Raw genomic sequence first — 22850 nt, forward strand, 5'->3', positions numbered from 1 at the left:
GTAAAGGCTCATTCCACTGATTTCACTGCTGATACCTGCAGACAGCGAGCTGTGGATGAGAACACCTCCTGAACAGCTGTTTCCATCTCTGCGGATCACTCCTCCTCCTCCTCCTTTTCTTCTTCTTCACATCTAATTCATGCGCTCACACCGAGCTGCAGATACCTGCAGCAACATACGAGCTCGACATCTGCGGCAGCTCATGACGCAGAGAACCCGGAAACAGCCACAGCTGCTGTTTTTGCAGTTATTAAACGTCTGCCTTCGTCTGTCGATCCTCTCAGAGCTACACGGTCTGATACTTGTCTGTGATCCTCTTCATCGCTCCGCTCAGGTCAGGTGAACAGTCTTCATCGCTGTATGACAACGTCGGCGATCTTCTCGGCTGTTTCAAAATGAAGCTGCTGTTTCACATCACTGTGTGACAGGCTGTCACTCACCGATCTCTGGTTTCACTTTTTAAAACTCTGGTCTCGGTCTTTGAATGCGTCACCTGAGCCTCACAGATTCGTCAGCCCAGCCAAACTCACTCGCGCTGCTCTGCCGCCACCTGCTGGACACTTTCAGCCTTACGCCGAGCAGCTTTTTAAAGCCGACACAGGAAGTGACGAGATCAGTTCTGTCCTCTGGTGTGTGCTTTCAGTGTTGGACTTCTTTAAAGCATTTTATAGACCTGAAAATATTATTTCAGTGCCGTAAAAATGAGAGCCGTCTCCCTGCAGTCAGGAACAACTGTTAAAAGGAACACATCAGCCCTCTTTTTACTCAAGCAGCTGAATTACTCGAGAGATAAAAACAGGAAAATAGAAATATCACAATTACCACATTATTAATATCATTATCACGGGTCATTAGCAGGCGACACAGATTGATTTAAAAAACCTTCACAAGCATCTGGTCTGCATGTAAATGTGGAGAAATGCATGAAAACACCGAAAGCACCATACTCGATAAACATGAAGTCAAACATTTACAGCTTTCAGTGAAAATCACAGTGACGACAGATAAACACTCAGTGTGTTTTACCAAAGAATAAATAATATTAACTACTGTCATTATAACTTATTCATATTTTGTTACTACGTCCAAGCTGCCTGTTCTCTCTGCCTCCCTCCGGTCTGTTATTTCCTCCTGCTGTCTGCTGTTTATGTTTTATTCATGCACGATGTCATTGTATGACAGTAAAGGGCTATTCTATTCTATTCTATTCTATTGTATTCTATTCTATTCTATTCTATAAGAACGATGGATCGAGAGATTCATTTATCCAACAATTGATTGAAAAGCATCAAAATGAAATATTAAAAGGAACCAAAGTCGTTAGAATTTTATTTGGAACAATAAACATGACAATAAAGTCCAGTAGAAGCAGGAAGTATGACTGTACTTGACTTTGAAGTAATGAAAGGTGTCATTAAGTTTAAGCTGCACATATGTAATGAAAAAGAAGCACAGCCAGGTTCTAAAGGAAGAGTTTGGACCAGGGTCCATGTCATGGATGGAAAGGTTCGACGTCATTCTGCTTTTAAGGACGCATTTAAAGTGAACTGCTCTCTACTAACCTGCTAGCTTTAACGAAAGGATCATTACAGTATTCGTAACACAGATTTTTCCTCATCTGAGAATTAAAGATTGCAACTTTCTGGACAATAGAAGTAAAAACAAAATGCACGAAACGATGTTTTTCTCTTCCTGTGAAAAGAAATTTACACTGGAAAGATTTACAATCGTGGAGATGATCAGAATACAAAATATGTGACGTTTGAAAGCTTTCTCCAACTTTTCCTGCCTTTAAAAGAGTTGCAGAAAAAGAAGGCCTTAAAAGTGTCAGAGGGACCAGCAGCATACGTGCAAGATAATTGTAAATAATTAAATAGAGTTTATTTATGTATTTCAGGACTGCTGCTTGGGTTGCTTGATGAACATGTTTGTAACTTAAAGACTGTTCAGTAAAAATAAATAAATAAATCTTTTCAATTCTCTTCGAACCTCGCAAGACAATCACCTCACCTTAATTGGATGGTCTGCCTCACGTCACAGTATTTGAAATCGAGGCGATCCTAAAAATGTCAAATCAACACGCGAAACGTCAACAAGTTCCGCTTCAAAATAAAAGTAATGTGCCGTTTTATTTTTTTTCTTCGTTTCTCTTTTTAACCTTGAATGATAAGCCTTTATGTTAGACTTACACATGTATGATTTTATTTGATTTAAGTTTGTGTTTCACGTTTGGCTGCTGTGATGCAGGAAAGTGACAACTTTCAGGACTTTGAAGTTTATCTAAATGGAGTGAATATACACACTGAAATGTGTAATTATTATAAAAACACAGTAAAAATATAACCTTTTCTTTTTAAAATTTCAAAATCAGATGACTTTTCTTCTTTTTAGGGTTCAAGAAAAAGAAGAATCATTATGTGTTCACACAACAGATTGTTATTTGGTAGCTCTCAGCACAGAAGAGACACAGCCTTTTACACGCGCGCGCGCGCGCACACACACACACACACACACAGATATTTGAACATATATATAAACATATTCAGATACACACACAAAAATAAGGCGGAAGCGAAACCGTCAGTGCTTTTATTGTGAAAAGCTGTTTCCGTGTCATACCGGAAGCGGTGGGCTTGATGCTGAGAGCTTCATGTTGCCGGTCAGCAGAAGGTCAGCCAACAGCAGCAACAGCAGCAGCAGCGGATAGTTGTCGGTCAGGTAGCACGAAGTTAACGATCGATCGGTTAATCGGCTCCGTTTGTGCTCTTTGGGCGGGAAACCGGCAGCTTCCGGTCAGTGTCTACCAAACTAATGCTAACAGGCTAACTATTAGCTGCTAGCATGCAGTGCGCGCACCCCATGAAGAAGAGAAGTCTGGAGGCGGAGCCGCGCAACTCCAAAGCGGTAAGACCTGAGGAGGAGGAGGAGGAGGAGCAGTTTATTAGGAGTAGCCGGGGTCATCAGAGTTTTTGGACAAAAATAGTAATAACTTTATTTAAACAGTTTACAGAGACACGAGCCAAACAAAAACCATAGAAGAAGAAACATCAGCGAAATAAGAGAACTACAAAATATAAAAACTACAAAGTGACATCAGTCCTGAGCCTCTTCAAGTACATCAAGTACATCTGCAGGAACATCTGCAGCTTCTCGGTTGCTTGGAGCTCTTATTTGAACCTTCAGATGTGGCTCTGTTCCTCTGATCTTCGTACCTCAGCCTTTCCTCCTCGTTCCCTTCATTAAGAACGGCTTCCTGATGGGCTTAAGGTCCAAATCATCTCCCGGGTCCTGTGTCGGGTCTTCAGAACCCGTTCCTCTGCCGTGGAGATTTTAGGCCTCACACTTCTTCTGTCCAGCTTCCTAAGAAGTCGAAGCGCACCACGCTGAGATAAGCAGAGCTTTCAGCTGACAGCTCTCTGGGAGTCGCACTTTCTCCCTTATCTTTCCTGCTTGGCTTTCATGTCCTTTGTATAGTCTCGCTTATTCTCTAACCCTAAGAGAGTCTCCCAGACTTGTTCTCTAAAAACCTAAAGAAGAAATATGGATTTGATCAACTGGTCCCTTAATGGAATTGACACCCTTGGGAGAGCCCGATTGTCCTGCGGAGACGTTTGCTGCCGGATACTCGATGGTCGGTTGCGTCGTGTGTCTGACGACGCTCGATGGAGGACAATGAACGACATCTACCAATTCAGAACCACGATAACAGAGTTCTGGCTGATTGGAGCTGGTTCAGCTTATTGAAGAACAAGAAGCGGCTACAGCTGTTCAAAATCCCACCAGGCTGGCCGACATGACAGACGATGGGCAGGGCTGTGAGTAAGACTGTGTTTATTGAACGCAATATGGATGCGATCTTGGAGAAGAACGGGAATTGAGAGACCTGGTGACCAGTGACGGACATTAGACCAACTGTAAAATTGGAAGCAGTTTGTTTGCCCCAAAACAGCTGCCATCTCCATCATGAAGATGCTCAGGGCACAAGCTGACGGGAATAACAAAACTCTCCTTTAGATAATAAGACTGTTTGTTGTGACTCTCTCCCTCCTCATTCAAGGCCGCCCGTGTCGACCGAAGATTGTTGACTTTTGCTTAACCTTTCTCTCGGCTGAACACACGCATGCACACGCACACACACATGTGCATGTACACTGACACAGAGCTTCATGGATTCATTAAAGAAACGGGAACGCTGACGTGTTTCTGTGACGGGAAACAACGGGTCAGAGGGGACGTGAGACGCTGCATGTAGAGGTAACTCTGTATGTGAAGTTGGGGTTTTGAAAACATGTTTAGCACAATCTTGTGTCGGTACAACTGTTTGCTTGTGTTGGGAACATTTTGCTTTTTGCATAAAGTTGGCTGATGGCAGCACGTGAACATCTGCTTTGCAGGCTCGATGAGGAACAGCTGCAGACTCCAGCATGTCGGTCTGACACAGTCCTCGTTTATAAAGTGCGTTACAAACACCAGCATCACGGCCAACAGCTGGATGTTCCTGTTTGAGTGCAGCCAGCCAAACAGCCACTTCCTGTTTACAGCTTATCCTGGTTTAACATGGACTCACTGCTGCAGCACCACAGTGATCCCCTCACACTGCTGTTTACTTTCCTCAGGTATAACTAATGTGAGCCTGTGAGCCCGGCCAACCAACCGCGTGACGTCACACTCCGTGCTGACAGAAGATGGCGCTGAACATGTTTTTAACACTTGAAGCACTGATTTCTTAAAGCCAGCGTCACAGACAGAGTGACAGCTGTGGGAGTGTCTGAGAGCAGGTCCGTGGGGTAAAGGAGGTGTGCAGCACTGCGTGTCTCCGGGTCGGGTATGAAAACTGAGGGCTGACGGAGGCCACTCAGTGACTTCTTCATGACCTCTGTGGTTGCGTGCTGTACTTCTGGATTACCAAAACGCAAGTTTAGAAGGAAAGTGACACACCTGCTTAGCCCCACCCCATCAGTGAGGTCACAGTTTCAGGTGAGGTCCTCAGGTGTGCTGATGGTGCTGATGTTGGTTTTTTTTTTTCAGAAGCGGCTCTGTTTGGAGGCGGAGCTCCAGATGTCCGACTGTCCAATGGAGACGTCGCAGAGCAGTCCTGCGACCAATCAGCAGCCGGATCAACAGGTGAGCTCGTCGAGCTTCCTCTGACTAACACAAGATGTCATTAAGATGTGAGGGTCAGAGGTCAGCTTCAGATAAACGTGGTGGAAAGTCCTCACCGTGTTCAGCTGGAGGACAGGTGTACAGGTGCTGTTGCTATGGTGACTTGTGTGTGTATGCAGGTACGGCCCACACCTGTTCTGCTCTGCTGTCCGAGGTGTCTCAGAGGAGAACCGGTAAGACGCCGAACTCACGAAACATTTAAGCTCTGCCCCCTGTGGAAGCGAGGCTTACAGAGTCGTCTCTGTGGCTCCGTGATTGGCTGAGAGCCTCAACGGTGTCTTTCTGCCTTTTCAGGGTCACTTCAACCACATCATGGGCCTCTGAAGCTCCACCCATTCTCCTGCAACCAGCCGTCCAATCACATTGATGCTTCAGGTGCTTCACTAAAATGGTGCTGCTGGAAGATGTCATCAAGGCCCCACCCCACCTTCACATCGTTGTCAAGGAGACGGTTTAACGTTTCCATCCAGTGATGCATTCAGGACCAGCAGTACTCCTCAGACTTAAGTTCTGAAATCTCTGATGTCCTTGTGTCCCTGAACACACCACTGAGTGTGAGCGTTTACCTGAGCTTTAAGCCCACCCCCTCTCCTGTGTGATATGTGCAACAGTCCAATCAATGATCAATAACTGTGATTGACGTGGTGGTGCGTTCACTGTCTCCGTTTAAAGGGCTTTCACACGGTGAAGACTTGTGATGTGTTTACAGGAAAAATGCCAGTAGAATATTTTTAAACTCCAGTATAGAACTGACTGAAAGGCTTAACGAGGTGTTAATGAGAGTTTACTATAAGGGGAAGGAAAATCCATGTGGTTTTTCAAAATAAGAGTCTTCGTGTCTGTACATTTCTATTTTTCTGAGGCAGATTTGTATATTTTTTACTCTGAATTTGACTGAATGTAAAAGCAGCTCCCTATTTTTGATGACATCACTTCCGCTATCTGAGGCCAGCATTTGTACTGATTTCAGAATAAAAGCTTTGACTGTGAACAGCTTTGTCCCCCTTTTCTTTTGACTAAACCAACAAACAAGCTGAAGCGAGGAGAACAGTGATGATGGCAGCTGGGGCGTTTCAGAGAGCACGGTGGCGCCTTTAATGGTCAACGACCTTTGACCTTCATCGTTCTGGAGAAGTGTTGATGCTCTAGATCTCAGCTGAACATCGTATGTTTAAAGTGACTTTTTGTCAGCCTGGCTACAGAGCTGAAGAGAAACCTGGGGTTGTTCTTATTTACTTCAATCAGTGATGAATAGTAAGATGTTCTGGCTTTGTGGAGGGCTTTCTTATAAAGCAGCAAACTATTTCTCCAGGCTAAATGATGATCCTCTAAATTTGTGACACGCCATTTCCTCTCCAGATTACGAGTCATCTGCTTTAGGCTACGTGTTTGAGAATTATACCACGGAGTCAGGTACTTCTGATTAGAGACCTTAGTTTTCACAGGAGCTACAGTATCCAGAGTCGTACGTAGTGAGGAGGTGAAATTATTAACAAGATAATCGACCTCTGTTGGAGTAGCGTTCAGATAGCTGCTCTGTGTTGGTACAGGGCATTGAAGATGATAACAGTGGGTGGATTATATTCTTAAACTTAGTTACAGCACTTTCAGAAAGACATCTACTGTCATCTTTTCCTAAATGTCTTTACAGGGAAAAGACTTAAAGTTCATGAAACTACAGTTAGAAAAAGACTAAACATGTAAGGCTTGTTTGGAGGAAACGCAGGAGAAAGGGTCTTCCGTCTAACATGCAAACCTGGGTTTGGAAAGCGTTTTGGAACAAACCTCGTCCATAGTCTAAGGAGCTGGGACTGGACCCGTTTGTCCTTAATGCACAGCAGGGTTCGAACCCCTCACACGAGCCATCAGCACGGTGGATGATGATCCGAGAGCAGCGTGAACTCCTCTGCCCACCAAAGCATTCTACATTCGGAGGCTGTCTGTCCCACAGCTGACGCTTGGACCAAACCGGGTCATCAACAGGACGATGACCCAAAAGAAAAGAACAGAGCTGCTGCTACGGTCCAGTCAGAGCTCAGAGAGCCGTGCATGAATGAACGCTGCAAACCTCGATGAGACGAAGCTGAGTGAACCACAGCAAACCATTAATGCTGATGATAATGGAGCTTCTACAAGCTGCTGAGTCACAGTTTGGTCCTCACAGAGCTGCACAGTCCAAATTTCCATATAATTGTAAATAAAAACCAGTTTCATCTGCATATAAATGGACTTTTTGTTTGAATTGTTGGGGAGCACAGAGGATGGAAGCAGAGGCCCTGCTGCACAGAGACAAATGTGAATTCTTCAAACTGTTTATTAAACTCAGAATTTGCTTTAAACTGTCAGCAGAAACAAAAAAAACATCAACAATTTGAAAAAAAAGGCAGGAGAAGAAACCGGAGTTGGCCCGCCCTCCTCCACTGTATGCCCCACCCTCCACCGCTATCGGCCACGCCCCCTACACAACTGACAGTCCCCTCCTCCTCCGATGTCGGTCGTTCTCGCGGTCACGTTGGTTTGGCTCTCTTGGCTGCTGGAGTTTCACCTGTTCGGGTAGAAACACACCTGGTCAGTTACCTGTTTATCTTCAGCACTGATGACACAGCTTACAATCAGTACTCCGAAGCCCACTCGGTGGTACACAGGACCCCACTCTGGGTTCCGTTTATGTTGCTACACGCTGGAACATTCAGAAGTTGCCATCCAGAGAACACATCCTGGACATGTCCTCCTTTCTGACCAAAACGTCTGTTTCCAAGAGCGACTATCTCAGGGCCAGGGTCATTTCCTCTGATGCTGTTATTGAGGTTGTGCAGATGTGGCCATTGATCACATGACGTTCGGCCGTCCGTCAGTGTTGGACTGAAGCTTCAGTCACACGGGCTTAGAGACGACCGTCTGTGGGGGAAATGAGTATTCCTGACCGTGAGTCCCGCTGCAGCCGGCTCAGGTCACTTCTTCAGGAAGAAATGTTTCAATAAACCCGAACATCCAGGTGACATTCAGGACGGACGTCCAGCACATGGACGTGTCTGATATCAGCCAGTTTCAAGAGGTGTGTTTGACTCGCTCATCATCACTTTATTCCACCGCAGCTCAATCGCCACAGAGCACAAACATCTGTAACATCTGTAAAGATAACCGGACTTAAACCTACCGTCTACTGAGCCCTGTGGCGCCTCCTGCTGGCTCCTCGTGGTGTAGATGATTCCGCTGGCTGTCCTCCTGGTTTCTGACCACAAACAAACAAAGTGTTTCCTGAGAGGGTTCGTGCTCGCTCACAGGTGCAGGTGCAGCACCGGGTGCTCACCTGCGTGCAGCAGAGCGGCTCTGCAGGTGGACGAGACGGCTTCTTTGGCGTCTCCGTCTGACAAACCGAACAGCAGAGCTCTGAGGAGGAGCATCAGGACCACAACACCACACGCAGTAACACACGCAGTAACACACGCAGTAACACACGCAGTAACACGCGCAGTAGTACTGCAGTAACACACGCAGTAGTACTGCAGTAACACGCGCAGTAACACGCGCAGTAACACGCGCAGTAACACGCGCAGTAACACACGCAGTAGTACTGCAGTAACACACGCAGTAGTACTGCAGTAACACACGCAGTAGTACTGCAGTAACACACGCAGTAACACACGCAGTAGTACTGCAGTAACACACGCAGTAGCACACGCAGTAGTACTGCAGTAACACACGCAGTAGTACTGCAGTAACACACGCAGTAGTACTGCAGTAACACACGCAGTAACACACGCAGTAACACACGCAGTAGTACTGCAGTAACACACGCAGTAGTACTGCAGTAACACATGCAGTAGTACTGCAGTAACACACGCAGTATCACACGCAGTAGTACTGCAGTAACACACGCAGTAGTACTGCAGTAACACACGCAGTAACACACGCAGTAACACATGCAGTAACACATGCAGTAGTACTGCAGTAACACACGCAGTAACACACGCAGTAACACACGCAGTAGTACTGCAGTAACACACGCAGTAACACACGCAGTAACACACGCAGTAACACATGCAGTAGTACTGCAGTAACACACGCAGTAACACATGCAGTAGTACTGCAGTAACACACGCAGTAACACACGCAGTAGTACTGCAGTAACACACGCAGTAACACACGCAGTAACACACGCAGTAGTACTGCAGTAACACACGCAGTAGTACTGCAGTAACACACGCAGTAACACACGCAGTAACACACGCAGTAGTACTGCAGTAACACACGCAGTAACACACGCAGTAACACACGCAGTAGTACTGCAGTAACACACGCAGTAACACACGCAGTAACACACGCAGTAACACACGCAGTAGTACTGCAGTAACACACGCAGTAACACACGCAGTAACACACGCAGTAGTACTGATGAAGGATACAGGTTGGTGACATCATACGGTCCTCTGAGCTCGAGAGCCTGCAAACAAAAATAAGCGTACTGAGCACGGCCACCAATCAATCAGCGATCAATACAGTCACCGATCACAGACCTTCTGAGCTGCACTGGACAGAATCACACTCTGAGAAAAAACACAAACACAATTTAGTCACGTGACAGGAAGTCGAGTCGTTGGTACAGGAAGCATTGGAGAAACAGCGCCACCTTTCCTTTGCAGCTCTCCATCAGACTGACGGCGTTGGCGATGGTGTAGCGCCTCATGGTGGAGTCTCTGATGGCTGCAGAGTACGACACCTCGAACACCACACCTCTGTCTATGGCCTACACACACACACACAAACACACACATTAATAAACAGTCACGTGACGGTCGCAGTAATAATCTGGGTCACGATGCTCAGTCACCCCGTTGATTGGCGCTCTCTTGAAGAAGAAAGGAAGTTTCTCCGTCATCGGCACACAGATGATGTCGATGTCATAAACCATGCAGGCTGCCTGCACGCACGCACACACACACACACACACACACACACACACACACACACACACACACACACACACACAGGGTTACATTACATGCATATGAGAGGTTTTGGAACTGAGCATCCAATCATGGTGCTGATGTGTGTATATTGTGTGTGTGTGTGTGTGTGTTACCACACAGCAGTGTTATTTTTACGCAGTGTTCAGGTGCAGCACGAAAAGCCAGATTTATTTTAAAAGTGTGCAAATAAAGCTGATGAAGCAGAAAGTCCTGCAGTCAGTGAACACAGCACAGTGTTTGCGTGTCAGTGAAGCTCACGTGGAAAAGTTTCTCTGAGGTTGGCTGGACAGCGAGCAGGTCGAAGCGACGGTACTCCGGAGCGTTCGGCCTCTGAAAACACACACACACCAAACCATGAATCAGGTTGTCACCCTTCAGATTATCATCCTGTAACCATGGACACGGCTGATGTAATCTGGAATCTCTTTAATTCAACTTTAGCAGAAACCACGGTTGCCTCTAACCACTCGAGTAATCCTGTAATCCAGATATTTAAAATGTACTTTACAGCTGACACAGGCCCCGCCCCCTCAGCACCCTGCCTTACAGATTGATTATGAAGACGTGATCGATGAGTTTACAGGTTTATGAAACGTCGGAGTTTACAGAACTCACAAAGTGACTCGCGTCTGACATCACCACCGTCAGCCTGTTCAGCACTCTGATTGGACGAGATCGACCCTGCACCACGGGCAGCTGATCGATCAGTTCGTTGATCGGAGTCGGGGTGGGGATCTCCTGCAGGAAGGAAGTGACACAAAATAAACATCTGAAGCTACGGATGCTTTTTGTTAAAAACTAGCCACAGATGTTTTATTTATTGATTGCTAATCAGACAGGTTCAACCTGAATATTAATTCCACGGTTTCTGTGCTGTTCCTGAACGCAGCGCAGCAGGTGCACTCACCTGTTTCTTCTTGGCTGTGGGCTCAAATACGTAGTTGAGGGCGATGGTGGAGAACCCGACTGCAGGAGGACAGAAACACATGTGTGAGGGCTGGAAGGTTTTCACCGTGCGATGCAACGCATCTGAGCAGGAGGCGGCTGATAATCACTGACAGCTGCATAAATGTCACGGACACACTCACAGCAAGAGGAACCTCTAAAACGGCCTGTTTTTTGAATGGAGTCTGGTGTAAACGCTGCTCACAGATTACATCTGCACCTTGGCTTACTTGATGCTGAGTCAGATTTCTGCGTTAAATCTTTTTCATTTTGTTTCAACTAAACTCATAAAACCGTTAAAAATTGCAGATTTTTGAATGGAGTCTGGTTTGGCTGTTGTTTGTTGTTTTGGGTGTAAAGCTGATCATTGAAACTTGACTGACAGGACGTTTCACTAATAATAAAGTGACCGTGAGAGGCTGAAGACATCAAACCCTCCTCAGTGACAGGTGGAGGGCATCAGAGAGGAGGTGAGACTGGTTCAGGTGTTACTGAGAGATGAGATCAGTGAGGATGAGGACATTTACAGGAGGAAGCAGGAGTGGAAACTCCAGCAGAACAGCATGAGAGAGCAGAGGAGGGTGAGGGCAGAGGTAAGGAGTGAATGTGTTGTTCACCAGATTTACACTGCAGGTAAAACTCCTCCCCCTACAGCCTTACCTGTAGTCAGCCTGCAGTCCACAGCCACACCCCTTCCCCATCTGTCACTTTCACTCACAACCAGGTTCAGACACAAACGAGAAGACTCCACTCAGCCAGGTCTGCTGGACCAGCCGGCGAGCACCATCAGGCCGACCCTCCTGGGTGATCAGCTAACAGTGATGCAGGTGGATTCGCTGGTGTCCTGGATTGTTGTTACCTGTTGTTACAGGAAGACCACAATATGTGCGTCTTCCACAGTGTGTGTCTGACAAGGTGATCGGCACCACAGGGGACCGTTCTCTCCCCTCCACACCACAGACTTCAGCCACTGCACACAGACCTCCATCATCAGTAGGGTTTCTGATGACTCTGCGGTGGTTGGATGCATCAGTGAGGGTGATGAGTCAGAGTACCGGGCTGTGGTCGACTCCTTTGTGACGTCACACAGAATCATCTGCAGCTCAACGTGGCAAAGACCAAAGAACCGATTGTGGACTTTAGGAGGACCAGGAAACCTGTGACCCCTGTTTCAATCCAGCGTGAGGACGTTGTGGAGGACTAGAAATACCTCAGAGTGCACATAGATAATAAACTGGACTGGGCTACAAACAGCACTGCCCTCTACAGGCAGGGCCAGAGTCGTCTCTGAGGTCCTTCAACATCTGCCAGACAACGCTCAGGATTTTCTACGAGTCTGTTGTGGTCAGTGCATCCTCTGTGCTGTTGCACACTGGGCCAGCAGGTTGAGGGTTGCAGAAGCCGACAGACTCAATAAACTGATCACAAGGCCAGTAATGTTGTGGGGAGGGAACTGGTCTCCCTCAGGGTGGTGTCTGAGAGGTGGATGTTGTACCAAATAAAGACAATACTGGACAATACCTCCCACCCACTCCATGACATGCTGGCCAATCACAGGAGCACGCTCAGTGAGAGACAGATTATCCATAACGCACCTGCATCTAACACACTGTGATAGTTACAGCCTCACTATCAGAGGAACGAAGTCCGCAGGACAAGAGTTGCTCGATGTTAACACTTATACATTTACTGTGTGTAACTGATTATGGAGCTGTTTGTTCTAAGCTGTATTATGTTACTTAGTTCAGTGTGTTACGGCTCTGACTCGGAACAACTGCGACCATATAATTAAAATCATCAGTCTCTCGGGAATAGAGGGTACAGACTTTAGTTTACATTTCTGCAAACCGCGGAGAAACCTTAAATTGACTGTTTTTGAATGGAGTCTGATGGAAAACTTCTTGCCTGCCCTTTTCCACCAGACTCCATTCAAAAAACAGTCATTTTTAAAAGCCGCTGGTCCCGGAGACAGGAGCGTTACGTTCCCGCGGCTGAGCAGCGGCAGGCCGGCGAACAGAGCGTTGTCTGCGGCCGCGGACACTCACGGTGAGCCGCCGTCTCCACGACGCTGCGCAGGTCGCTCCTGTCCGGGAGAAACGACACGTTCAGGTCCATAAACACAGCCATGATGCCTCCGTCCGCCGTTCCACCACGTGTGCGCAGCCGCAAAGGCTGCTGGGAACAGCAGTCCTCACGTCACAGCCGGAAGTAGCATTAAAGTCGTTTTTACCGCACTGATAGTGATGGGAATTCAAGATCTTTTTAGAGAACTGGGTCTTTCGGCTCCCAATGGGCTCTTTGGGTTGTTTTGTTGCTTTAATTAATTTATTATCATCAACAATATAAAAATATGCACAAAAGGAATTACTAATGTTAAAAAAAAACGTGGTTTTATTTATTTATGTTTATATATAAATATATAGGGTGGCCCCTGGAGACAAAGCAGAGGGAGAAAGAGAGCCAAGGACAACAACAAGAGACAACATCGTCACATTAGAAAGGTATAGTAATCATCCACAATTATTTTCAGTTGCAGATGATAAAGGATTCAGAAAGTTTATTCATGCAGTGAATAAAGGACTGAATAAATAAAAGTATATTTACGGTGGCCCCTAGAGACAAAGCACGTACAAGCTCCAAAACACATTTCTAGCGTTAACTGAACTTCCGAAACAGAGCTACCTAGATCACTTAAATTACACAATTGAAAGCATATGTGTATTGTTTGGGTATGTAATAATAATTAAAAATAATAATAATAATAATTTTTTAAAAAATGTTCATTTACCTGTTACTTCACACCAAATCCGGTCATTGGTACTTCCTGGCTTGTGTAGCCAGTAGGTAACAAAAGCTCAACACTGCCCCCTAGCATCCTGGAGCACGTCTGTTGTGATTTTAGATGTTTTGGAGTTTGTACGTGTTTTGTCTGTAGGGGCCACCGTAAATATACTTTCATTTATTCACTCCACATAAAATGTAATAAATAAATCATATAATACAAAAACCAACTATTCACATTTCAACTTTTAACTATTTAAATTTTCAGCTTTTCCTTTTAAACAAATTTAAAGTGAAACAACACAAAACACTGCAAACCACAACACAATTAAATATAAATTAAAATAAGAAAACAAAAAGAAGATGCACATTCTCTGTCATACAGGCCTGGGATTATTTTTTGGGAGAGTGTTTTCCTGCTTGGAATTGCATACATAGGATTCACTGCATGGATAAACTTTCTGAATCCTTTATCATCTGCAACTGAAAATAGTTGTGGATGATTACTATACCTTTCTAATGTGACCTTGTTGTCCCTGCTCTCTCTCTCTCGCTCTGTTCCTGTGCTACTGGAGTGTAACTATCGCCCCTCCCCCCTCTGCTCAGCGCAAAGCACAAGGCTCGCGTGCAGAGTGAAGCGGAAAAAAGTGAGAGAGTGTGTGTGGGGGGGAGAGAGAGAGAGAGAACCCCCCCCCCCCCCCCCCCCCCCCACGGCTCGCGATAAGGAGCCAGTCGCCAGTCGCGTCGGTCACTTCAAAGAGTCGGCTCTAAGAGCCGTTTCGCTCGCTCGCGACACATCACTATTGTCTGAAGTGAAAATTGAATATGAAACCTTTATTTATTCAAACTGTGAAACACTGGAAATAAAGTTTAAACAGACAGTTACTGATGGATGTTCAGCCCTGTCAGAGCCACGCTTGTCCACAGTAACCACACTGGCCCCAGTACAATAATAACATTCAAATAATGACGCAGCAAACAGTGACATCATATCCCAATTATGTTCATTATATCACATTAATGTTTTCTATCGTCTAATTAATATAATATTATACTTTACACACAGTTTTATTTTTAAATACATTTACATTTTAGTTATATCATAACTGATCATAAGCGATGAATTACATGCATGAATCATAATATAATTATAATTCCTGTAAGTGTGGTGTTTTTCCTGCAGGGGGCGGTAGTTTGCTTGCTGTTATTGTCGTCAGCAACATGAAAATATGAGCAGAAGAAGAAGCTGTAGCGTCAGCAGCTCCACGCGAAAGAAAGAGACTCACACCAGACTCCGTTCAAAAAGTGGCCGATTTAAGGTCAGAGCTGCAGCTTTAATACAAGAACTGTGTGTGTAACTGCAGACGGTTACTGCAGGTTTCAAGGTGGAGGCTCCCACTGCTGTGGGTGGAGTTAAAGGGCAGATCACGTGGTGATTGGCTCCAGCAGAGTCCAGGCCGTGATCAGCAGCTTTTACAGCAGCTGGTTGGTTATTGGGTGAGTGGGTCTAACCTTTGATCTTGTTATTCTGAATAACACAGTACATTTGTTTCCAAGGCAACTGACATTAAAACAAAATGCTCCTCTCCTTCCTGCACTGCATGCTGGGAGTGTGAGTGAGTTTGTTAGGGCTGTATTTCAGAAGTTTACACCCTGTGGTTGTTCATTGGTTAAAGGTAAGATAAGTTTATTTCACTGGGTTGTGTAGAATGAGGAGTTTGAGTTAACAGTTCACTGTTGAGCTGGACACAGACCAGAACATGGCAGAGAACGAATTAACCCAGGAATTAAAATATACTCATGAGTCAAAGTGACGAGTGTCACTGTAACAGCAGTGATAAGGTCAGCAACATCACCTGTGGGCTTCATCATCGGACCATCGTGCAGCAGTAGCACCGCAGCGGTGCTCGCATTAACAGTTCAGTGTTCATGATGAGATTCTGTTAAGCTTTTAGTCTTTTTTGGAGCCAGTGGGTGTCGAGGAAAATCCCTTGAAGTCGTTAACTCAGTGGGAAATCAGGAAAACTTGAATGAGAATCTTTTGTCTCTATATCAGCTACAGGAGGGAACAGTGGACTCTGGGAAATTTGTTTTTCCAGGAAACTGTTTTTCCTGCTCCTCCACCACTGCAACAAAGCTTCGTTACTCGGTCCTCTGCAGTCCAGGTGGTGCGGTGCTTTTAGCAGCAGGTTCTCCGAGAGGCAGCTGGAGGTTCGTGTGCAAGCCTCCGCTGCAGAAACGTAGTGGCTCTGCAGTGGGGGGTGTGGTCCATGGGTCCACCCTGCTACATTAGTGGGGTGGATGTCCCAGCTACATCACTCCAGCAGCGGCGCTGAGAGTGCTCATATTCCCCTCCCAAATACAGCAGCACAGCAGCCTTTCCAGCTTTCTCATTGGTCAGGCAAAGATGGGATTCATGCTAACTAGGAGAAAGAAAACGAGGTCCACAGATGTTGACCTCCAGGGTCTGACTGCTTATGAAACGGCGGCACATCCACATGTTTCTGTGAAGACTGAACTCTGATGCTGTGCGTCTGTGAACACGTGCAGTAATATTTTCCCCTCTTTCTTTGTGTAACTGTTGACAAAGAGTTGTTTCAAAAGTCAAAGGTCAGAGGTCAAAGGTCTCCTCCTCTCTGAGGTCGTCAGTCACAGGTCCACACTGTCGGACTCTCTGGTGTCAGACCACAGACGCCGTACCTGAGCGTTTGTCCTTCAGAGAATCAGGTGTGGAGGTCATCTGCTGTCACCTGTCTGCAGGTAGGAGACCCCGCCCACATCAGAGCCATGCTGAGACCTCTGAGGCTCCTCCTCTCAGGCCTGAAAACGCAGCCGAGCCGCTGCTGCTCCAGCTTCGTGTCCAGGATGAGGTAACTCGTTATTTTGCTCGATTACTGATCGATCAGTCGGTCGATCGATGGGCTGATCAGCTGATCTGTCCTTTCAGGTATGTGAACAGGCTGAAGGAGGACGACGAGGCGTGCGCGGCGGCGCTGAAGGATGGCTCCATCTTCCTCTTCCACCGCTTGTCTCCTCTGCTGCGACGCCCCGACGCCAGAACCTTCAGCCCAGCAGCTTTCACCTGCTCAGGTACAGAACCGAGACCGAGCGAGCAGCGCTGAGGACCTGACAGTCCGGTGACATTCCTGCTGAGACGCTTTTTCGTGTTCCAGATGTGCAGTTGGTCCTACAGAGGCTCGGTTCAGACGGGTCGCAGCTGAAGGAGGCAGTTCTGATTGGCTGTTCTGAGCAGAACCAGGCTCAGTTCTGTCTGGATGTCGGTGAGAACGATTGAAATCCAGATCCCTGCATTGTGAGCTCGCCAGCGCCATGTTCCTGACTCTGGAGGTTCTGGTCTCTGTTCAGGAGAACTGGACCAGGCGGCGGTGGAGGAAGCCTCTCAGGGGACCTTCATCGATCTGAGGAAGGCCTTCTTTCTGCTGCCCGCAGCTGAGGCGCCTCTAGTGTCCAAGGTGAGTGACTGCAGCTGACCTCTGATACCCACCTGTTCGGTTCTGGTACCAAATCAGGAACGTTTCAGCACCGTCCCACCAAACCGATACTGATACCGCCCCAGTAGAAGAGTCACACAGTAGTCTGTGTGTCCTGACCCTGCAGGGTCAGGCGCTGCTGCGTTGGCATCAGACCAGCAGGTTCTGCGGCGCTTCGGGCCAGCCGACTCAACGAAACCGAGCAGGCAGCCAGAGGTTCTGCAGCAGCAGCTCCACCGTCTACTACCCGAAGGTAACGTCCTCGGTGCAGAACTGAACCAGAACCGAGCCGGGTCTGACTGTTTGTGTCTACAGATGTCTGCGGTGGCGGTCGCTCTGGTGTCTGATGGGAGTCGGTGTCTGCTGGGCCGCCAGCCATCCTTCCCACGTGGACTCTACAGCGCTCTGGCCGGCTTCTGTGACATGGGTCAGACTCACCCGTGTGTGTGTGTTTGTGTGTGTAGAACTCACCCGTGTGTGTGTGTTTGTGTGTGTGTAGAACTCACCTGTGTGTGTGCGTGTGTGTGGTCCCAGGTGAGACTCTGGAGGAGGCGCTCTGCAGGGAGGTGGCGGAGGAGGTGGGTCTGGAGATCCAGAGCATCTCCTACAGCTCCTCGCAGCACTGGCCGTTCCCGCACAGCTCCTTCATGCTGGGCTGCCACGCCTTGGTTAGCCCCGCCCACACTCAGGTGAGCTCACAGGTGATTATTGAGGTTGTGTAATCAGGACGAGGAGAAGCGAGCTCGGAGCTCCTCGTACTCAATGATGTAGTGTCATGTGACCTGCTCTCGTTTCATGTGCAGCTGAGCGTGGACAACTCAGAGCTGGAAGATGCTCGCTGGTTCACCATGGACGAAATCACCCGCGCCCTCCAGGTGAAAGCTCCGCCCAGGAGAGGCGACCCCCCCATCATCTGGCTTCCTCCGAAACACGCCCTGGCCAACCGCCTCATCAGGGAGTGGGTGGAGCAGCAGCGGCAGAGTGAGGGCGGAGAGTGATGGAGGCGGAGTTCCAGTCGGAGTCATCAGATCACACCTGAAACACGGATGTTTCACCTCCGCTCCTGAGATCTCACAGTTCAGAAGTCCATTCAGATTCTCTGATTTTAGCCTCCTTCACAGATCTAACCTGTGATCTTATTGAAAGAAACTTTTAATGTGAAAAACATTCAGTCAGTCACGACAGGAAGCAGCTCATGGTCTCTGACCTGCTGATGTTTCCTCCAAACTGGTTTTAATTTTCAATAAAAATCCCAGAATGGAAAAAAGCTAGTGCTCGGTTTCTTTTGTCTGAGAAAGAATCAGCAAACACCAGCGTTCACTCATCAAACGTCCGATTTAACAAACGAGCTGTCCGAGGGGCATTCGAGGCCGCGGTGGCTCACCTGTCCAGGTTTACCTGAGGGCTCGCAGGACAGACATGAACTCGGGTGGAAGAGAAACATTTTCACTGCCCTGCTTCTGCTCAGCTTTTATTTTGGTATTTCCTGTGAAACACTGGAGGGGCGTGATTGATCACTCTTCTTCTGTGGTATCTGTCCTCCGGGCTCACTCAGGATAAAGCAGTTTGTGATGACAGGTTTGCTCTGCTCGTCCTCAGAGTGTGAGGAAGCTCCCAGGATAAATGAGTCAGTCTGGTTTGTGAGATTCGTATCAGGACGATAAATAAATGAGACCGACCGCCCTGCGTGCAGCTTTGACCCAGAGTGGCAGCACTGCTGAGAGCTAAACATGGTCTTCTCTGTACACCAAAGATTTCTGTTTATCCATCATGTTTCTGATTGGATGGCTGTAAATGGAAATAGAGCAAAACGTTTTTTATTGAAAGTGTTTATTTGTTTGATTTTTAGATGAAAAAATAAATATTTAGCTACTCGTTGGAGGCACAAACCGTAACGTGTAACCTGATCCAGCCCAGAAACAGGCGGAACGACAGTCAGACATCCGTGAGCGCTGTCCGGATCATAGTTAGAAACGGAAGCTGCTTCCTGTTTGAACCGGAAGCCAGAGCAGCTCTTGGTGCAACCCCCCGTGTAGTTCGGGTCTGTGGGTCGGATCAGACTGGACTCTCGGTTCTTTCCTCCGGGCCCTCTGTCCTCTGAGTAACCGCTGAGAGCGGCCCGAGGTCCCGCTGATGGTCGGCAGGGCTCCGCGGCCTGTCAGCCCGCAGGATGAGCTTCTCCGCCGGCCTGCACACACAGCTGGCCGCCGTCATGGAGTCCCTCGTCCACGCTGCAGTGGCGGAGCTGAAGAAGCTGGTGGAGGCCGGAGAGGAGCCTACTGTGCTGGCCAGAGAGAGGACGGAGAGCCGCGAGAGGATGGTGAGGAGCGAGGACTGCCTGGTCGTTTGTTTTAATCAATTTTAAATCATGCTTTTTATTTGTTTTTGTTTCTAATGTCTCTGTAAAGCACTTTGAATCACCTTGTTGTTGAATTGTGCTATACAAATAAACTTGCCTTGGTGTGGCGGTGTAACTGGTTGCCCAGTGTAGCTGGTGTGATGGTGAAACTGGTGGCCCAGACTGTAGCTGGTGGTGGTTGTATAGTTTTGACCGTTGTCATGGTGACGGGGTGTGACCTCTGACCTCAGGTGCTGTTCGCCTCCATCATGGAGACTCTGGGGAACGAGGCTCTGGGGAAGATCCTCAACCTGCTGGATGAAGTCGGGCTGACGGCGGAGCCACCATCGGGCCGCGGCGCCCGGCGACTGCAGACGAGCGTACTCAACGTGCTCAGCAACGCCCATATAGGTAAGTATTGGCCCCGCCCAAAGACTCCACCCCCGAGCCTCAGTGACATCACCCTCACTGTGTTATGTTTGTGGCAGAGCTCGAGCACTCGTATGGACTCCGGCAGCAGGGCGGTGACTCAGCCACGCCCCCTAAGGTAAGCCTGCTGCTCTGGCTCACCTGCGCTGCGTTCACTGACCGTGACTGAGTGTATGTATATGTGTCCCTGCAGACCAGTTCGAAGGAGGAGGAGCAGGAGACGCCGCTGGTGCTGGCGGTCACCATTAAGGACGAGCACGGGAACATCAACCTGGGCGCAATCGCAGAGAGTGAGTGCTCGACCGCGGCAGGAAGTATGCCCGCATGTGTGATGGTCTGATCAGCTGTGCTTATTCTCTCAGGAGCCGAGGTGGAGGCGGCCCCACCGGACGAGTCGGAGCGGCTGTTGTCCCCATCGACGGTGACGAGCCCGGCGGGCTTCGTGCTGGAGAGCGTCACCTGGAAGTACTTCACATGCACGGCGTGCGGGAAGTCCTTCTCATCTCAGAGCAACCTCAATACGCACCTGCGCGTGCACACGGGAGAAAAGCCATTTTTGTGCAGCGTGTGCGGCCGCGCCTTCCGCCAGCGGCAGGGCATGCAGAGCCACATGCGCACGCACACGGGCGAGCGGCCCTTCGAGTGCCCCCAGTGTGGCAAACGCTTCTCCAAGCAGGGCCAACTGAAAGCGCACGCCGTCGTGCACACGGGCGAGAAGCCGCACGCCTGCGACCAGTGCGGCCGCCGCTTCAATCTGCCGCAGAACCTGCAGCGCCACAAGCGGACGCACGCAGGCGCCAAGATCTTCGTGTGCAAGGCATGCGGGAAGGGATTCACGCGCGCCGTCACGCTGCGCACGCACCAGCTGATCCATAGCGGCCAGAAGCCGTTCAGGTGTGAGCAGTGCCACAAAGCTTTCCGGCACGCCGTCAACCTCAGGAACCACCAGCGCACACACAGCGGCGCCCGCCCCTTCGCCTGCGACCTCTGCGGGAAAAGCTTCCGGCAGGCGGTGAACCTCAAGATCCACCGCCGCACGCACACGGGCGAGCGGCCCTTCTGCTGCCGCCAGTGCGGGAAGACGTTCAGCCAGCAGAGCAGCCTGATCTCGCACGGGCGCACGCACTCCGGCGAGAAGCCGTTTGCGTGCGGTGCCTGCGACAAGAAGTTCAACAACAGCAACAGCCTGAAGCTGCACACACGCGTGCACACGGGCGAGAAGCCGTATGCCTGCGACGTCTGCGGCAAGAGCTTCAGCCAGGGCAGCCACCTGCGCACGCACAAGCGCCACCTGCACGCCGGTGGGAAGCAGTACATCTGCGACCGCTGCGGCAAACGCTACGCCGACCAGCGCAACCTGAAGCTGCACAAGTGCGGCTACGCCTGAAGGGCCCGGAGGGCTTGAGTGTGCAGGGGGCGGGGCCTCTGATTTGGCAAACAGACTCTGTCCACCTGCTGCCTTAATGGGACCGAGCGCCGCTTCGGCTTACGCATGACGTCATCACTGAGGTCACTGTGAACACTGATAATACTCAGATGTGAACTTTAATTTGAAAAGGTTTTGATGACATGAAGTGACCTTTCAAAATAAAAGAAAACGTTTATTTTTGTTCTGAAATGTTTGTTTATCATTTTTATAAAGTGACGTAAGAAGACAAACATCCTGCAGGACGGATCCATGAAGAATAATAATAATAATAATAATAATAATAATAATAATAATCAAAAAGTGTTGGTGATCAATCTGAGGAGCACGAGGTGAGCGACTGCAGCTTCCTGTTTCATCAGCAGGTGCAGCACACCTGTCAGCACATTTCTGAGGCCCATCCAGAATAAAGTATAAAAAGTTAATGAGAAAAATAAATGGTAATACTTTAAAAGGTGGGGGCATGGTCACAGAAGGTGGTTTGGGTGTGATGTCAGCGAGCGCCGCACAGAACGCCGCCGTCCTGTGAATCGCAGGTGATCAGGCTGGTCCCTCACACCAGCACGCCTTCAAACACTCAAACTTTATTAGCACAGCAGCTGTTTCACACATCCACAGCTCCCTGATCCACCAAGTGTGTGTCTGATGTCAGGTTAGCCCTCCTTTATAAAGTCAGCTGTTGGTACAATAATCAATGTGACTGGTCAGCTGTTGGTGGCCCCGCCCCTTTATGTGATGGCCAGCTGAGCGCCACGTGAACCCGGGGGCAGAGAAACTGCACCCAGGTCAGTTTCACGCCCACAGCAGGAGTCTGATCTTTGATCCGTTTCTGGTCATTCACAAAGTGTATTTTAGTAAACTTCAGGTGTCAGCCTGCGGAGCAGGTGAAGGGTCATCCTCCAGCTGTTTGTTTTTTTTAACTTTATTTAACAAACAATGAGTATACAACATACGAACAGATGAAGTATACAAAACAACAAAATGAACACAAAGCCAGGGGTAAATAGAAAAAAGTAACAATTATAAGAATACACGCAAAAATTCACATACATGTATTGTTTTGAGCGTTTTTGTTGGTGGAGTCTGATATTGATTGTATGTATATTTCCACATCCTTAAAATAATGACAGAAATATGGTGTTTTGTTAGTAAACTTACATTTATGGATAAAAAATTTAGCTAAAAGTATTTATCATAAAAAAACATTTATCATTCTTCTTGGGGAACTTAAAGAAACAAAACATTTTCCCATCGTAAAGAAAACTCCCTTAAAATATGGACAATGACAAAACCCTCCAGCTGTTAGT

The 22850-nt window shown here is 48.1% G+C and overlaps 4 protein-coding genes across 7 annotated transcripts; 3 read left to right on the forward strand and 1 right to left on the reverse strand.

Annotated features, from left to right (window-relative positions):
* The first annotated feature begins 2604 nt into the window (after positions 1–2604).
* LOC146569181 (uncharacterized) lies at positions 2605–6154 on the forward strand. Its single transcript, XM_085285530.1, has 4 exons — positions 2605–2904; positions 5029–5124; positions 5283–5336; positions 5458–6154. The coding sequence occupies exons 1-4, from the start codon at positions 2842–2844 to the stop codon at positions 5485–5487; spliced, it is 243 nt and encodes an 80-aa protein (XP_085141656.1). The 5' UTR covers positions 2605–2841; the 3' UTR covers positions 5488–6154.
* Positions 6155–7459: 1305 nt separating this feature from the next.
* On the reverse strand, positions 7460–13271 carry rpp30 (ribonuclease P/MRP 30 subunit). The gene is made up of 11 exons (XM_085285542.1): positions 13124–13271; positions 11041–11099; positions 10749–10871; positions 10392–10463; positions 9995–10084; positions 9794–9910; positions 9681–9710; positions 9570–9607; positions 8474–8553; positions 8321–8395; positions 7460–7708 (listed from the first exon to the last, which is right to left on the reverse strand). Exons 1-11 carry the CDS (start codon positions 13203–13205, stop codon positions 7671–7673), a joined length of 804 nt encoding a protein of 267 aa, XP_085141668.1. The 5' UTR covers positions 13206–13271; the 3' UTR covers positions 7460–7670.
* A 1817-nt stretch (positions 13272–15088) lies between these two features.
* nudt13 (nudix (nucleoside diphosphate linked moiety X)-type motif 13) lies at positions 15089–18617 on the forward strand. Of its 4 annotated transcripts, none has more exons than XM_085285537.1 (9): positions 15089–15178; positions 16620–16729; positions 16807–16949; positions 17033–17140; positions 17226–17332; positions 17478–17603; positions 17666–17777; positions 17885–18039; positions 18154–18617. In XM_085285537.1, exons 1-9 carry the CDS (start codon positions 15089–15091, stop codon positions 18346–18348), a joined length of 1146 nt encoding a protein of 381 aa, XP_085141663.1. In that variant the 3' UTR covers positions 18349–18617. The 4 variants fall into 4 exon arrangements, with proteins under 4 accessions (XP_085141663.1, XP_085141664.1, XP_085141667.1 ...); XM_085285538.1 differs by having other exon boundaries at positions 15102–15356; XM_085285541.1 differs by having other exon boundaries at positions 15102–15356; positions 17229–17332.
* Positions 18618–19455: 838 nt separating this feature from the next.
* LOC146569184 (uncharacterized) lies at positions 19456–21735 on the forward strand. Its single transcript, XM_085285533.1, has 5 exons — positions 19456–19670; positions 19940–20099; positions 20177–20235; positions 20311–20407; positions 20480–21735. The coding sequence occupies exons 1-5, from the start codon at positions 19521–19523 to the stop codon at positions 21502–21504; spliced, it is 1491 nt and encodes a 496-aa protein (XP_085141659.1). The 5' UTR covers positions 19456–19520; the 3' UTR covers positions 21505–21735.
* The last annotated feature ends 1115 nt before the right edge of the window (positions 21736–22850 follow it).

The sequence above is a fragment of the Mchenga conophoros genome, linkage group LG8 (assembly GCF_057382185.1).
Source record: "Mchenga conophoros isolate Kocher_MC1m ecotype Shallow Benthic linkage group LG8, M_conophoros_male_GT1.1, whole genome shotgun sequence".
Classification (NCBI taxonomy): domain Eukaryota; kingdom Metazoa; phylum Chordata; class Actinopteri; order Cichliformes; family Cichlidae; genus Mchenga; species Mchenga conophoros.

What these genes read in the sequence shown, in the direction of transcription:
- nudt13 (XM_085285537.1), top strand. Translation starts at nt 15,089, where the DNA reads ATGAGCAGAAGAAGAAGCTGTAGCGTCAGCAGCTCCACGCGAAAGAAA. An exon ending in AGCAGCTTTCACCTGCTCAG is followed by an intron (nt 16,950 to 17,032) that starts GTACAGAACCGA and finishes TTCGTGTTCCAG; the next exon opens with ATGTGCAGTTGGTCCTACAG. An exon ending in TCAGTTCTGTCTGGATGTCG is followed by an intron (nt 17,141 to 17,225) that starts GTGAGAACGATT and finishes GTCTCTGTTCAG; the next exon opens with GAGAACTGGACCAGGCGGCG.
- LOC146569181 (XM_085285530.1), top strand. Translation starts at nt 2,842, where the DNA reads ATGCAGTGCGCGCACCCCATGAAGAAGAGAAGTCTGGAGGCGGAGCCG. An exon ending in ATCAGCAGCCGGATCAACAG is followed by an intron (nt 5,125 to 5,282) that starts GTGAGCTCGTCG and finishes GTGTGTATGCAG; the next exon opens with GTACGGCCCACACCTGTTCT. An exon ending in GGTGTCTCAGAGGAGAACCG is followed by an intron (nt 5,337 to 5,457) that starts GTAAGACGCCGA and finishes CTGCCTTTTCAG; the next exon opens with GGTCACTTCAACCACATCAT.
- rpp30 (XM_085285542.1), bottom strand. Translation starts at nt 13,205, where the DNA reads ATGGCTGTGTTTATGGACCTGAACGTGTCGTTTCTCCCGGACAGGAGC. An exon ending in TGTCAGACGCGAGTCACTTT is followed by an intron (nt 10,464 to 10,748) that starts GTGAGTTCTGTA and finishes GTGTGTTTTCAG; the next exon opens with AGGCCGAACGCTCCGGAGTA. An exon ending in TGGAGAGCTGCAAAGGAAAG is followed by an intron (nt 9,711 to 9,793) that starts GTGGCGCTGTTT and finishes GTTTTTTCTCAG; the next exon opens with AGTGTGATTCTGTCCAGTGC.
- LOC146569184 (XM_085285533.1), top strand. Translation starts at nt 19,521, where the DNA reads ATGAGCTTCTCCGCCGGCCTGCACACACAGCTGGCCGCCGTCATGGAG. An exon ending in ACTCAGCCACGCCCCCTAAG is followed by an intron (nt 20,236 to 20,310) that starts GTAAGCCTGCTG and finishes GTGTCCCTGCAG; the next exon opens with ACCAGTTCGAAGGAGGAGGA. An exon ending in CCTGGGCGCAATCGCAGAGA is followed by an intron (nt 20,408 to 20,479) that starts GTGAGTGCTCGA and finishes TTATTCTCTCAG; the next exon opens with GAGCCGAGGTGGAGGCGGCC.